The sequence below is a fragment of the Rhinichthys klamathensis genome, unplaced genomic scaffold (genome assembly GCF_029890125.1).
Source record: "Rhinichthys klamathensis goyatoka isolate OS25496 unplaced genomic scaffold, OSU_Roscu_1.1 h1tg000209l_1, whole genome shotgun sequence".
NCBI lineage: Eukaryota > Metazoa > Chordata > Actinopteri > Cypriniformes > Leuciscidae > Rhinichthys > Rhinichthys klamathensis.
The window spans coordinates 465120-480000 of NW_026606734.1; the positions used below are offsets into that span (position 1 = coordinate 465120).

At 37.1% G+C, this 14881-nt stretch overlaps 1 protein-coding gene across 4 annotated transcripts in view; it reads right to left on the reverse strand.

The window, feature by feature from the left end:
• Positions 1–14881, reverse strand: part of wdr48a (WD repeat domain 48a) — a 28522-nt gene that overhangs the window by 13259 nt on the left and 382 nt on the right. Inside the window, exons 2-8 of one of the 4 annotated variants that reach the window (XM_056263621.1) lie at positions 12656–12796; positions 11235–11310; positions 11035–11117; positions 9564–9693; positions 8471–8512; positions 4906–4994; positions 4435–4536 (exon numbers count right to left, since the gene is read on the reverse strand). In XM_056263621.1, the coding sequence (XP_056119596.1) occupies positions 4435–4536; positions 4906–4994; positions 8471–8512; positions 9564–9693; positions 11035–11117; positions 11235–11310; positions 12656–12796 (663 nt within the window). Of the gene's footprint in view, positions 1–4434; positions 4537–4905; positions 4995–8470; positions 8513–9563; positions 9694–11034; positions 11118–11234; positions 11314–12655; positions 12797–14881 lie in introns of all 4 variants that reach the window. The other 3 variants (XM_056263620.1, XM_056263623.1, XM_056263622.1) reach the window with 3 other exon arrangements.

Genomic DNA, 14881 nt, shown 5'->3' on the forward strand with positions numbered 1-14881 from the left:
TTATAGAAGATGGCCATATTTAAATATCTGCAAAGGCCAGAGCATTAAAATTACATAAATGTAGACCTATATATTACATGTATAGTCTTTCACTTTATTTGCTTAAATTTTAGAACACTTGATTAGGAAACTTGATGTCGCTGCATGAACATATCAATGTAAGCAATCACGTCAGCTTTAAAAATACAACTTCGCCGGCTAATGAATGCATAACAGTGACCAGCTGGATATAAACTAATGCAAATAGATGGTAACAATTGCGACATAAAACATCTGGGTCAGGTCTGCGTGTGTTTTTGTCACATTGCTTTAATCGCTTGAGGTAAGTTAGCCGTTACTAATGTTATTCCTCTCAGACTCGACGGCAAGCTTCTGTTCTTTCTCTGTTGATGCAGCATCTAGACAAAATATTACTTTATAATGTTATGGCAATGTGTACTTTAGTGTTCTGTATTCATACCGTTTCGCTGTCTGTGTTTTAAATGCGCATCTGAAGTGCTCAGCGCTCTCCGTGCAGCTTGTAATCTCCGTGCTCGCGCTGCCTCACGTGTTAACGTAAACAACTCAGCCAGTGAGTTTATGTGTCCTCTCGCTCTGTATAATGCTAGCAGTCTCTTCAGTGATCTCGTACTGTGTAACAGCGCACACTTCTCAGCCGCTCCAGCAACTAATTAATTTAAAAAAGTAACGGACAACGCACCATATGGTAACGATAACGGAGTTACTTTATTTAAAAAGTAATGCGTTACAGTATTAGTTACTGTCAAAAGTAACTGCGTTACAGTAACGCGTTACTAGTAACGCGTTACTGCCCAACACTGATTGGGCATAGTGTAATGACAAATAAAAATCGCTTGTTAATACCACTAACAAGGCTCAAAATAGCCCCACACTAACACGCTAGCATAATGAGGGTCCCTGCCTTCAAACCGAAGCATTGAGAACTTTGTCAGTGTCCAGACAGTTTAATAACAAGATATTTTAAACATACAGTCAACTTCGCGTATACAGGCAGGAGCCATCTTTGGAATACAGTCTCTACCAGTCGATCTACGAACCCCGATCCAAGTGCGCTGGTGAGAATGTGAACGAGCTATGAGTTGTGATAAGGTGAGTGCGAACAGCAGGCTTGGATCGGCGTTCGTACATCGACTGGTAGAGACTGTATTCCAAAGATGGCTCCTGTCTGTATACGTGAAGTTGACTGTATGTTTAAAATATCTTCTTATTAAACTGTCTGGACACTGACAAAGTTCTCAATGCTTCGGTTTGAAGGTAGGGACCCTCATTATGCTACCGTGTTAGTGTGGGGCTATTTTGAGCCTTGTTAGTGGTATTAACAAGCGATTTTTATTTGTCGTTACACTATGCCCAATATACTAGCGTTATACTAGCTTTATAGGCTAAACTGTTTGTAGAGATAAAACTATTTACATTCGATAATCATGAAAACAAATCTCAGATAACGGTTGACTAGGTAACAATGTGTAATTAGACCAAAGGTTCATTTTGCGCCGGCGTTCTCCTTTAATGACTTTTTTAGAAGACGTTTTTATTTCAAGCATTGTATGCTTTGTTTGATTCAATTGTTTGAAATATTAAAAAAATAAGCATTAAAAGCTATCTGTGTGTTTCCTTATTTTAGAATCACAAAGATAGGATTATGCACTCTTTCATTAGAAAAAATAACCGTGAACATATTTACAGTATAAGCCTTGCCAGTGACATGAGAAAGAAAAAAAATTAAAATAATCGTTCAATAATCGTAATCGAGGTAACTTGTTCGATTAATCGCGATTATGATTTTAGCCAAAATCGTCCAGCCCTACTCTGTCAGTAATGACTCTCCCTCATGTTGTTCAACCCCGTAAGACTTTCCTTCATCTTCTGAACACACATTAAGATATTTCTGATTAAATCTGAGAGCTGGATCACTCCTCCATAGGTGATCGAAACTTGCCGGCCCAGAAAAGTTATTAAAGACATCGTTAAAATAGTCCGAGTGACGACAGTGGCTCAACCTTAAGTTTATCAAGCGACGAGAATACTTTATTCCACTATTCATTTCCTTCTCTGTGGGCCTCGAGTGAGTTCACGTAGTGTAACAGCGCAGCGCTTCTGGTGTACGTCACACGCAGGCTCACTATTGGCTGACGCTGGTCATGTGTGTGATGCGTATGACTCTTGCTAGACTTTACAGCGAAGAATACCTGCACAGAATATGATGTCATTATAATATGACAATGAAATATGCAACGATAACGATTGCAGTGGCTTCATAAATTAATTAAAAACATAAAAAAACAAAGTACACCTGATGCACATTTCTTTGTTCTTCATTTTCTAGAACCAGAGTTTAAGAATCTTGCTGTATTTTTGTGTAATTAAGATAAAGTACACCGCCATCTTACTCCGACGAAAGTAAACACGACTTCACACAAACTTCCCAGGAGGACTTGAACGCACCACAGGACTAGTAGTTTTAATCACTTCTCCAGTCAACAAGAACAAGGGCCAGATTTACTAACCGCTTGTGCCAGCGCAAACCCTCTGTCGGCGTTAATGAACTACCGTCAGGATTCACTAAAGACACGCACTGCAAAATTAGCGCTGAAAAGGTGTGTTTTTGCGGCTGACCTTATTGCATGCATTTGTAGGAGTTTCCCTTTCAAACGCAAAAAATTATGGGAGAGTATTGAAATGAATTTACTAGTGCTGTCAAACGATTAAAATAGTTAACTCACGATTAATCGCACATTTTTATCTATTCTAAATGTCTCTTGATTTCTTTTTGTCTCATTTTTTCTCATTTTAATGCTCTTATCAACATGGAAAAGTGGATCGGCTTGCTTTGTGCAAAGGTTTTTTATTCGGCTTGCTTTGTGCAAACTATTTGGCCGGCTCGCAGACACAAACAAGTGTGAAATTCATTGAAATGAATGGGTTTCATAGCGCAGCGCCGCGTCCTGTTGCAAAAGCATGTGAAAAAAACTACAAAGTTTGCTAGGCCAAAAAGACCGTTAATCGCGCGATAAAAAAATTGACGCCGTTAAAATGGGTTTGCGTTAACGCCGTTAATAACGCGTTTAACTGACAGGCCTAGAATTTACTAATGTTTGCACTAGTCAATTTACTGATATATGTGCCATTATTTAACGCAGCAAAAAGCATGTCTTAACCCATTCTGCAACATGGCTGCAATTGTTGCTGCTAGGAGGAGACCCTGCAGAGAACAGAGAGCACGTGGTAGAAGTAGAAATATTTTTCCACTCGTATTAATTTCGTTGGAATGCCAGGAGGAAGACGTTATCCAAACATATCATTTGCCAAGCCATGTTATTATTAATTTGCTGCAGGAAATAAAAGACGACTTGGAACCCTCAACTAGGAGTCACGCAATTTTGTGTCCTCTGGCTCTTTTCAACGTACTGTGGCTTCTTTAGCTGGGATTTCACAGTCCGCATTTTTACCTGCGTTATCCGTGGTCCCAATGCTAATTTGGTAGATTGCGTTGTTCATTATGTAAATGACTGCGTCTGTGTTAGAGCAGTAGATCACGCGCAAAAGCTGCCACTCCTTTCGGCGCATTTGAGGAATTACACTCGCGCTAATTTGTCCAGTTTAGTAAATCTGCCCCTAAAGGCCTGTTCACATCGGGACGAAATTCACGCGCGATATTCGCCGACGTTTAACGCCTCGTGACTAAACAAAGGGCGCCAATGTGAGTGCACACCGACGCAAAAAACGCCACGCGTAAAAGCGCCATTTTTTTTTTTTTAAACGCCTCGGGTTCGTTTTTTTGGTTTGACGCGCCACTTCAAAAACTATCCGACCAATGAGATTGGCGCTTTTGCTGACGTGTTTGGAGCTTCTGAAGTTACAGTAAAACACAACTTGGGGGCGCTCAAACACAAAACGGTATTGCCGAGCACACACACGTAACGGCGAAGAAGATATACGCCAAGTAGCGTCTACACTGCCGGGAAGAAATAAGACGAGGAAGATGCAAGGCAAGATGAATGTAGAGCTGCTGGTCTCGTTGGTGTCGGAACAAAGAACTATATGACAAGCACGTAAATACCGTAAATACTTGCTCTCTTCGTCTGAGTGACAAGCGAGTGTCAGAAGCGTAAAGTTGCGCAGCGCCACCTTGTGTACCGGGGTATTTCTGTTTTACATTAAGCGCCATCTAATGTCAGGGAATGAATTTGCATGTTCACTCGGCTCATCGTCAGCCGAATTCGCTTGGGTGTGAACACAAAAATCGCGTTGAAAAACGCTGGCGAATAACGAGATTCGTCCTGGTGTGTACGGCCCTTAAGATTGGCGTTTATAATTGTTGTGAATAAGATTGAACATGCGTTGTTAAACTATTGAAATATTAACCTCAATTATAAGGAGGAGTTGAAGAAAACATTTTAGTCTTGATCTAACCTGAGTTCCATCTCTGTTTAGCAGCAGTGATTTGACGTTGTCTGAATGTCCCTTCAGTTTCATTAGTTTGGCACAGGTGCGCGGGTCCCACACTCTCAGAACCTGAAGTGAGGAAAACAAATCAATTAAATAAAGACGATGTGAAATTATCGGCATCAGAAAGAGACTCAGAACGTCAGGCAGTTGTTATATATGACAGATATCATAAGAACCTGAAGAATTCAGGCAATATTGTGAGAAAAAGAAGAATAAAAAACAATATATTGATTTATTATTGCATCTGTACAACCCAGATGTATCATTCTATACATACTGAAATGAAACTAACTTTATTTACTCTTTTAATATGTCCCTGATCAAAAAAGACTGAAAATGTAATCAAGTCTCCATAACAATAATGTTAACCAAAAATGCATGGCAGAAATGAGATTGATCACTAAGATTATGTCACTCAGGAATGAAATGTCAAACCTTTTCAGTGGATCCCGACACTATAACCGTCCCCATCTGATTCATGGCCAAACTGTAGATGGAGTCCTTGTTCCCGCTGAGAGAAGACGCTGTAGAGCATAAAGAAAGATTTATCTTTAAACACAAACTTAAATTCAGGATTCAGTGATTCTTTAATACATATTTTGGGTCTACTGATAAAAGGCACCAAACAAAAGTGTAAAGTAACTATTTTTTTGGATTGTGAATGCAATAGACCAGTGGTTCCCAACCTTTTCCAACTCGCGGCCCACACAACCAAACACGCAAGTTTCCGCGGCCCACTGCAATAATTTTTAAACGGACCCGACTATTTTTGTCAGAAAATAGAGATAATGGGTTATCGAGCCCAGAATCAAATCGGCTGCTCTAGCCTTCATGCAGAAATATCAGACTTTTGTCCCGTCCATTCCTATGATCACTGCCAATCATTGCAATTTTGAAGGATAGTTCACCCAAAAATTTAAATTGTCATAATTTACCCTCAAGTTGTTCCAAACCTGTATAAATGTCTTTGGTTCTGCTGAACACAAAGAAAGATATTATGACAAATATTTGTAAGCAACTAAAACTAACTTTTTGCCACACCTGCCAATGGCCGGTGACTTTGAGAACATTTACTAGCCTTAAACATTTGTTAAATGGCCACGAAACCAAAATTTTAGATACCAGTGAAAATTCTCAATTCTCTATTCCAATTTCAATGCCACATCTAAAACTACTAGCCTAACTGATATACATTTAAAACATTATTAAAGACAAGTAACAGTAGTTTTCAGGACGAGACATCGAATAAAGTAATCAAATGTAAAACACTAGATAGTCTTCTCTGTATAAATCAAACATAGATCAATTCTTATTAAACTTACAGAAGTTATTCAGTCAAGAGCAGAGAATGATTTTTTCTTTGTCCTTTGTTGTTTGATTAACATTAAAATCAGAAAGCAGGAGAAATATTAGGCTGCTGTCACTTTAAGAGTGAATGCACGGATCTAATATACTGATACACGTGTTGTCTTTCCTTACTGTTTACATTCACTTGAGCCTTAACCGGCTCTGTTTACTAGGATAATGCCGAGACGAGTATTTTTTTTGTGAAATTGTCCGTTCACGTGGAAGACAAAGCGAGAGAGAACTCATTTCAGTATTTGCGCGATGTCGCTTACGCACATAAAACTTCCCTCGCAGCGTGTAAATAATGAATCGAGTTCTCTTTTGTGTCTTCTTGCGCTTGCATCTTTATATTGCCATGGCTTAAAGGATAATTCTGGTATTTAGCACTTTGGGTCTATTTTCTTTTTTGTTTTGGATGAACTAGAGTGGTGGACAGAAATTGACAAAAAATTCGTTTTCAAAACTGTGAAACTCACCGAGTGGTTAGTGGTGTTCGTTGATGATTAAAAACAAATATATCGGCGCAACGTATGATTTCAATCCGTGTTATACTATTTTTTCAGATACCTCACAACCGCGTATAAACTTCCGCTCGATATTTGAGTCTGAAGCGTTAGCACACTCCCGACCACTTGATGGTAGCGCAGTAATATCAACGAGAAATGAGTCCTCCAACAGAAATCAATGCGATTTTACAAAATGCCAAATAAAACACGACAGAAACTGTATTTCGCTACACTACTTGTTTTGGAACATCAACGAACACCACACAGTTTTGAAAACGAACGTTAAGGGTTGCTTTAACCCTTTAGAACCGGCTGTGTCGTCGCCGACACAGACCAGCAAGCTGTATTCATTGTAGCAGCTACCGTAACTCTTCAACCGTTCGCACTATCAAAACCATTCAAATTGCCCCTGACAGTAGACAACATGCGCTTTTCGCCAATATACGGCTTATTACGGTAATTCCGTCAGCAAATGACAGCAGCTTTCTGGCAGAGCGGGAAGGAAGGATTTGAGCAGAGAGATACGAAGCGCGGCAGGTTAGAGTGTTTTGGATTGCATAAAATAGTAAAAGAAACGAACAAATACATCGCGAAAGAAGTGGTAGACAGCAGAAGAGGGGATTGGGATGATTTTTAATGAAACTTGGGAGGCGGATGGCCGTTACTCTTTCACGTATCTTTACATGTGGTGTGTGCATGTGCCTATGAATGGACGCATTTGTATGTGTGAGTGTATGAAAAGAAGTGTCCTAAATGAAAACTGTGCAACCCAATGTCACAAAAAAGACTTGTATCTGATGTATTATACTTCATTTTTCAACTTTAAAGTGTTAGTTCCTTTCGTTTGTGATTTTTCTGGGGGTTTTTCTAAATAAAAATCAGAAAAAGTATTCTCGTTTTTCAATTTTTTTGTCTATTTAAATTCTATTTACAAACTCACCACACACAATAATGGTCAATAACTGTAATTTGTTGAAAGCTAATCTTTTTCTGAAAAAGATGACACCTTGCACATGAAGATAGCACATTATTTTAGAATTTTGCAGTCAAAAAATCAAAATGTGTTAAAAACACCTATTTTAGCTTGAGGTTCTAAAGGGTTAAGGACAGGTTTGTGCATGCCCGTAGACAGCCACTCTGAAGCGGTCAAAGGCGAGTCAAAAAGAGACAAAATTTCATCCAAAACAAACTAGAAAATAGACTCAAAGTGCTAAATACCGGAAGTCTCCTTTAAACTTTTATGGCGTCGGCCTGTAACTGTCCTGAGCGTCCTTCATGTTTGTTTACCGTTTTATACTTGCCAACACAGATTTTTACTCGCATTTGCCGCTTGGCGAGTGTTCATGTTAGACCCTGTTTGTAACCAAACAGTTGTGGGGCACAATTGACTTTCTATAGTATTTTTATTTTTTCATACTATGGAAGTCAATGGTGCGGAACAACCGTTTGGTTACAAACATTATTCAAAATATCTTTTGTATTCAACAGAATAAAGAAACTTATACAGGTTTGGAACAACTTGAGGGTGAGTAAATGACAATTTTCCTTTTTGGGTGAACTATCCCTTTAATCAATGATGCTGTCTACACTGCACAATACATTTCATGGCAAAAATGCTGTCTACACTGTGTTTGTTAAAATGAGAGGATTCACAAACAAAAAAACTCTGGCGTTTTGAGTGATGAGTGGACTAACTTGTCTAACTTAAACTCCTCTGATTGGCCGTTGCATTGAAGGAATCAACAGATATGTCTGTGATTGGCTACACTGCTCAACCCTGCAAAAGCACGTTGTAAATAGCACCATTTGACGCTCTCCGCAGTGCAAACACAAAAACCAAAATCCTATTACTACAGCTTTAACTGAGGGTGCTAAGAGACCAACAACGGACATCTTCCTGACTCAGCTAATGCAAAGATTGGTATTGTTAAGCATGTACGAAACACTGTTGCAAACGGAGATCAGGCTTGGCGTAAAGCTCCGGAAAAATAATGTGTAAAGCTAAAATAAGCTAAATAATATAAAGCAACATGGCTGTTTGTTCTCCCACACATGTGCTACCGCTAGCTAGTCACTACTGTATTTTCTTGGTCTAGCTTTATTTTTAGTCTTTTTGATGTCAGGCATTGCTGAAGATTTATCCTTACTTGTAGATGAAGAAACATCTGCATTTGTCCTTTTCAGCGACCCTGTTGATAACCATTCATCCATGTTTAAATCTGTTGTTGCCTACAGTATGCAGCAAAAGTATTGGTGGTTTATTCTTAACACAACCGAACAGCGAGCGTAAATAGTGAACACAGTAACAGTTATTTTTGGTTATTTCATTATATTTTTAACTATTATATGTAATTAGACAGTTTTACATAACAAAATTATTATTTTTAATTAATAGTAAATGGCGCCCCCTTGCAATATCGTCGCGGCCCACAGGTTGAAAACCACTGCAATAGACCAATAAATGATCATTTAGTCATAACACTTTACAATAAGGTTTCATTTGATAAAGAACGGTTTGGAAGCGGCATAACATGAACAAACAATGTATAACATTTGTATTAACTAACATTAGCAAAGGTTAATTCATGCTGTAAAACACATACTGTTCATTATTAGCTAATGCATTAACTAATGTTAACAAATAAGACCTTATTGTAAAGTGTTACCACCATTATAATATCAAAAAGTCTATTTTTTTTTATTGTTCTGCATCAGTTATTAGACACTTAAAGTCCCCCTGTGGTGAGAATCCAGCTTTTAATGTTGTTTATGTGTCTATGTGGTGTTTTTAATCTGCTTTAAGACACACCATGTGTAAGTTCATAAGTCGACAGCATTGCTGAGTATTTTCTGCTTAAAACTGCAGTGAACCAAAGACAGTCTCAAAAACACGGTTTGAAATCGCTGGTGTTTCTGACGTCACAAACGACCTTGTAACCAATCAGATCAACGTGTGATCGTCAACCAGTGGATCTCTGAGCTGAGGGAGTGAGTGGAGGCTCATTTGCATATTCATAGACCCGCGCATACTAAATGAGGCACGGGTGTCGAGTTACATTCAAGATATTTTATATCAAGGACAAAATGCTTAAATATGTAATTTTGGTGATCAAAGATGAGTTTTAAGGGATGCAATGACTGACTACAGGGGGACTTTAAATATAATAATCTGTATTGTTATTGAGCCAAAAATCAATATCAGTCGCCCTGTAATTTGAATCAGAGTAATTGAGAACTCACTAGTGACAGTGTTATTGGATGCGGTCAGTGCTGTGAGTGTGTTCACGTCCCAGAGGAAGATCTGTCGGTCCAGCCCGGCCGAAGCCACCAGCTCTTTGTCTTTAGCATACGCCAGTGCTTTCACATAGTCCTACATAAACACACACACAAATACTAATCAAAAAAGTATTCAAATTATTGAAAGTAGAACACCAGATACAGTGCACACGTTGTTTCATTGTGAAATATTATTACAATTTAAAATAGCTGTTTTTTATGTGAATATATAGTAAAGTGTAATTTATTCCTGTGATCAAAGCATCATTACTCCAGTCTTCAGTGTCACATGATCCTGCAGAAATCACTCTAATATGATGATCTGATGCTCAAGAAACGTATATTATTATTATCAATGTTGAATGAATGTTTTTTTTCAGGATTCTTTGATGAATAGAAAGTTCAAAAGAACAGCATTTATCTTAATAGAAAGCTTTTGTAACATTATACACTACCGTTCAAATGTTTGGGGTCCGTAAGAAATATTAATAAAATAAATCAATACTGTTATTCAGCAATGATGCATTGAATTGATCAAAAGTGACAGTAAAGACATTTATAATGTTACAAAAGATTTTATTTGAAACAAATGAAATAGAACTTTCTATTCATCAAAGAATCCTGAGAATTTTTTTTTACATGTTTCAACATTGATAATAATAATGAATGTTTTTTGAGCATCAAATCATCATATTATACTGATTTCAGAAGGATCATGTGACACTGAAGATTCAGCTTTCATCACAGGAATAAATTACATTTTAAAATATATTCAAATAGAAAACTGACATATATTTCTATTCAAATATTTTAAATTGACATAATATTTAACAATATTACTGTTTTTTTTTATTGTTGTTGTTGTATTTTTAATCAAATAAATCCAGCCTGGGTGAGCAGAAGAGACTTCTTTTAAAAGCATTAAAAATCGTACAGATCCCAAACTTTTGAACGGCAGAAATAAAACAATCTTCAGGATAAACAATTAAGGATATCTGGTAACACTTTACAATAAGGTTCATTAGTTACTGTATTAACTAACATTGAGCAATACATTTGTTACAGTGTTTATTAATCTTTGCTAATGTTAGTTAATAAAAATACAGCTGTTCATGTTAGTTAACAGTGCATTAACTAATGTTAACAAATACAACCTTTGATTTTAATAATGTAGTAGTACATGTTGAAATGAATATTAACTAAGATTAATAAATGCTGTAGAAGTGCAGTTCATTGTTAGTGAATAACTCATGAACCTTATTGTAAAGTGTTACCGGATATCTATACGATAAGGAAGCAGTTTTTCTTGGATCTCGAGGGTTTCTCACATTAAATAATTCAAAAATCATCTGCATTTAAACAGCTCAGGATATTCACTAGTGATGAAGCGTGTTCTTTTCCTGCAGCTCTGGAGTCATTAGTCACATGACAGTACCTTGTGCGTTCGCAGCGTTGACATGCAGAAGCCCTTGTGTGCGTTCCAGACCTTCACTGTGGTGTCTGATGACGCCGAGATCACTGTAGAGACAACAGACACATGTATATCTGTGCCGTACACACACACATCTGTGCCGTACACACACACATCTGTGCCGTACACACACAACAACGGCCCTGCGCTTGTCAGACACTCACGTGTTTTCCCGTTGCAGCACAGGACGATGTCATTGACCCAGTCTGTGTGGTGCTCCATTGATGCAATGTACGGATCCTGCTGCAAGACATTTACATTTCATCATTCAGCAGACGCTTTTATCCAAAGCGACTTACAATTGAGGAGAACAGGAGAAGCAATCAGACCAGCAAGAGGGCAAAGTGCTGTAACAAGTCTCAGTTAGTCGAGCACAATACACAAAGCAAGTTTTTTTTTGATCAGATATATAGATACAGATAGATAGTTTTATTTAATGCCATGTCAGCATCTAAGTACAGAGCCCCTAAAGCAAGGCTATTCAATTCATTTGGGATTGGGAGCAGTTCATGAAACTGAGGCAAAATAAGGGGCCACTTTGTTTTAAAAAGTGGGTGGGACATTGCTAACACAATGCTAATTCATAAATCAGATGTATGTACAATAACATTACGATGTCCAGCAATCGATTTAAATAGTACATTGGGTTTAATTTGTCGTTTAATGAGGTCTAATATATGGTGTTAGTATTTTCACGTGAATAAATACACAGATCCGACTATTTTAAGTGTGTATTTTAATGGTCCAGTGGCAGAGCTTTTGCCATGCGTGTCACATGTGCGCGAGTCACACCAGAACACAGTCTCCACGCCATTGATCGAAGCGACAATGAGCACTTGATTTCAAAAACAACACATTTCAGCGCTTATTTCGCCTCTTATTTAACAAACGAACAAAATGGATGCTCTGCTAGTTAACTGTAGATGTTTTATTTATTTGTATTGGTACATTTGTGCCGCGAGATGTTTCAAAAGTGGTGGGGGACAATATTGACCTTAGCTAAAAGTGGTGGGGACATGTCCCACCCGTCCCAGCCGCAAATTACGCCGGTACAAAACCCCTCAGGGGCCGGACCCGGCCCTGGGGCCGCCAATTGAATAGCCCGGCCCTAAAGGGACCTTTGCAAAAATAAAAATATACAGACTTTCACATGCTCACGAGAAACATGCGCACGCGATAGTGCTCACATGAAAGTCTGTATATTTTTATTTTTGCAAAGGGCCCTTTAGGGGCTCCGTATCTAAGGCTATTTTCATGGCAAAAATTAAATTACAAAAATACAAATATCATATAAATACAATGAAACCAGGCAAACAAACACAACAAGTCATATTAAACATTCTTTTTTAAAATGAACATATGATAAAAAAAAATCCAAAATCTTTTCAGTCATAATCTTACTAAATTAGTTTTAAATCAGAAAAACAAAAAGAATAGAATCGTATAGAATAGAAAAGGTAAGTGCTAGAATGAATTGGTCAGGTGCTGATGGAAAAGATGTCTTTTTTGAAACCGAGACGCGCAGGAAAGAGCAGTGACGTCACGTCACCTCTCAGCTTTGAGGTCACATGATCGACAGGTCTACCTTGTGCTGGTTGACGCTCCATATCCTGATGATGGAGTCTCGTCCGGCGGTGAAGAGCCGGTTAAGAGCTGGGTCCAGCTGTAGTGCGTTGACTCCATTACGATTATATTTCTCCACCTCGTCTCTGATCACATACGACACCTGCAACACACACACGCTCAGAACTAGCCATTTCATCCATTAATCGGACACTGAAGACGAGAACGGCATGTATACATTTATTAATCGCACTCGCACTCGAGGCGGGAGCGTAATGTACGGTATGAAGAAATAAATGCCAGAACATGCACAGTAATCCTTTATTTGATGTTGTGTCATAATACAGTATTAGAAACATTGTTTTTCTTTGTTTAAAATATAAATACCTCAAAATGCAAGGTGTCGAGGCACGTTTTTTTTTAATCATCTTTTAACATGTTTACATAGATAAACTATAAAAGACATTTTCGGCACACAAGACAAAAAAATATGCTTTTGTAAATCATAATTATGACAAAGTCAAAGTTATGACAAAAAAAACGTAATACAAAGTCATATTTTTAGGCTTGTTATCTCATAAATATAATTTATGAGATAAAAAGTCATAATTATGAAGTTCTCTGTCATATCCTGAAAATATCCCCTATTTTACTAAATGTGCATTAAAATAACCAAAAACTTTAGAAAACACATTTTGGATGTACAATGATAATAAAAAACACTTTATTTGACAGTGTCCTTGTTACACGTTATATGTAGTTACTGTAACGTGTAACAGTACATTGGATCCGTGCATGCACTCTTAAAGTGACAGCAGCCTAATAAACCTGCTGCTGTCCGTCATTAGTGATAATCAAACAACAAATGACAAAAGAAAATCACTCACTGATCTTGACTGATTAACTTCAGTAGCTTTAATAAGGATTAATCTATATTGAATGTGTGCAGTAAGACTCCAGTGTTATTTTACATTTGATTATTCATATTTTTGCTGTAGGCTATTACTTATCTGAATACCGCTATTAGCACATATTCCTAAAAAATAAACTTAAAACTGTTTATTTAATTTGTATTTTAGTTCTGTTATTGGTCTATAATTGGTTTCTTATTGTATTGCTTTGAAATTGCAATTGTTTTGAGGACATTTTTCCTACATTAGTTAACCTAGTATATTAGTTTTGGCTGAAGTATCAATAAATGCAAAGTTTTACTGATATTTAAAATAACTCATATTGTGAAATAAGACTGATCATATCGCCCAACAATAATCGGGATTTCAACATTGCCCAAAAATAATTGTTTATGATTTAATAATTGATTATGATTTCTGCCATAATCGAGCAGCCCTACTATACTGTAGTCATGGTACAATACATCAAAGTCAAGGATGGAAAGAGCTCTTAATACACCGTTTTTGATGCCACTTATGATTCATGCAGATTAGATTCATGATTTATGATTCATGCAGACCCATTTAGCTTTTATTTTCAAAGTTTTATAAAGTAATAAGAAGCGTAAGACTGAGGAAAAATATAGAACTAAAATATGTGAGCACGGTATAATGCGTTTAAATGAGGGCATATTAATATATAATACAGCCTATACAAGCCATCTGAGAATAACACTTAAGAAAAGACTTGTTAATTTTATTTCTAACCCTTTTTTTTTTACTCCTTTACTTGTATTCAATTATATATTACACATGACAATAAAATGGAAATCTTTCAGAGTGATGAAGCACTTTTTTTATTTGATTAAGTTTATTTTAAAAATCCCAAAAAATCTGAAGGTTAAGTCATTGTTAATTTGTGTAATAAAGTTCAGAACTAATTTTAATTGAGTTATTACTCTATTATGACGACTATTAATTTATAGATATTTTTTACTGGAAAGCAAAAACACCTTCATGACAAACACATGTGAAATGTGTGTGCAGTATCCAGGCATGATATAGCAATATACTCATATTTTGTAACCTATACATGTGTAGATCTTCAAATGTTCATTATTTTTATGTACATATGCATGGTAACCACGTGACTATGTTCAGTAGCCTATGCTGTGTGCTTATATGGTCATGTAGTCAGTAAGCATATTCCCATATGTTCATCATGTATGGAAGGGTTATTGCCATAATGACACCCCGTGACCTTATAGAATCGAAATCTGACTGTGACCAAACCCGGCTAAATATTTCCTTTTGCAGGCAATAACAGTCATTTAAACTCCGCCACGTCGAGTTTATGT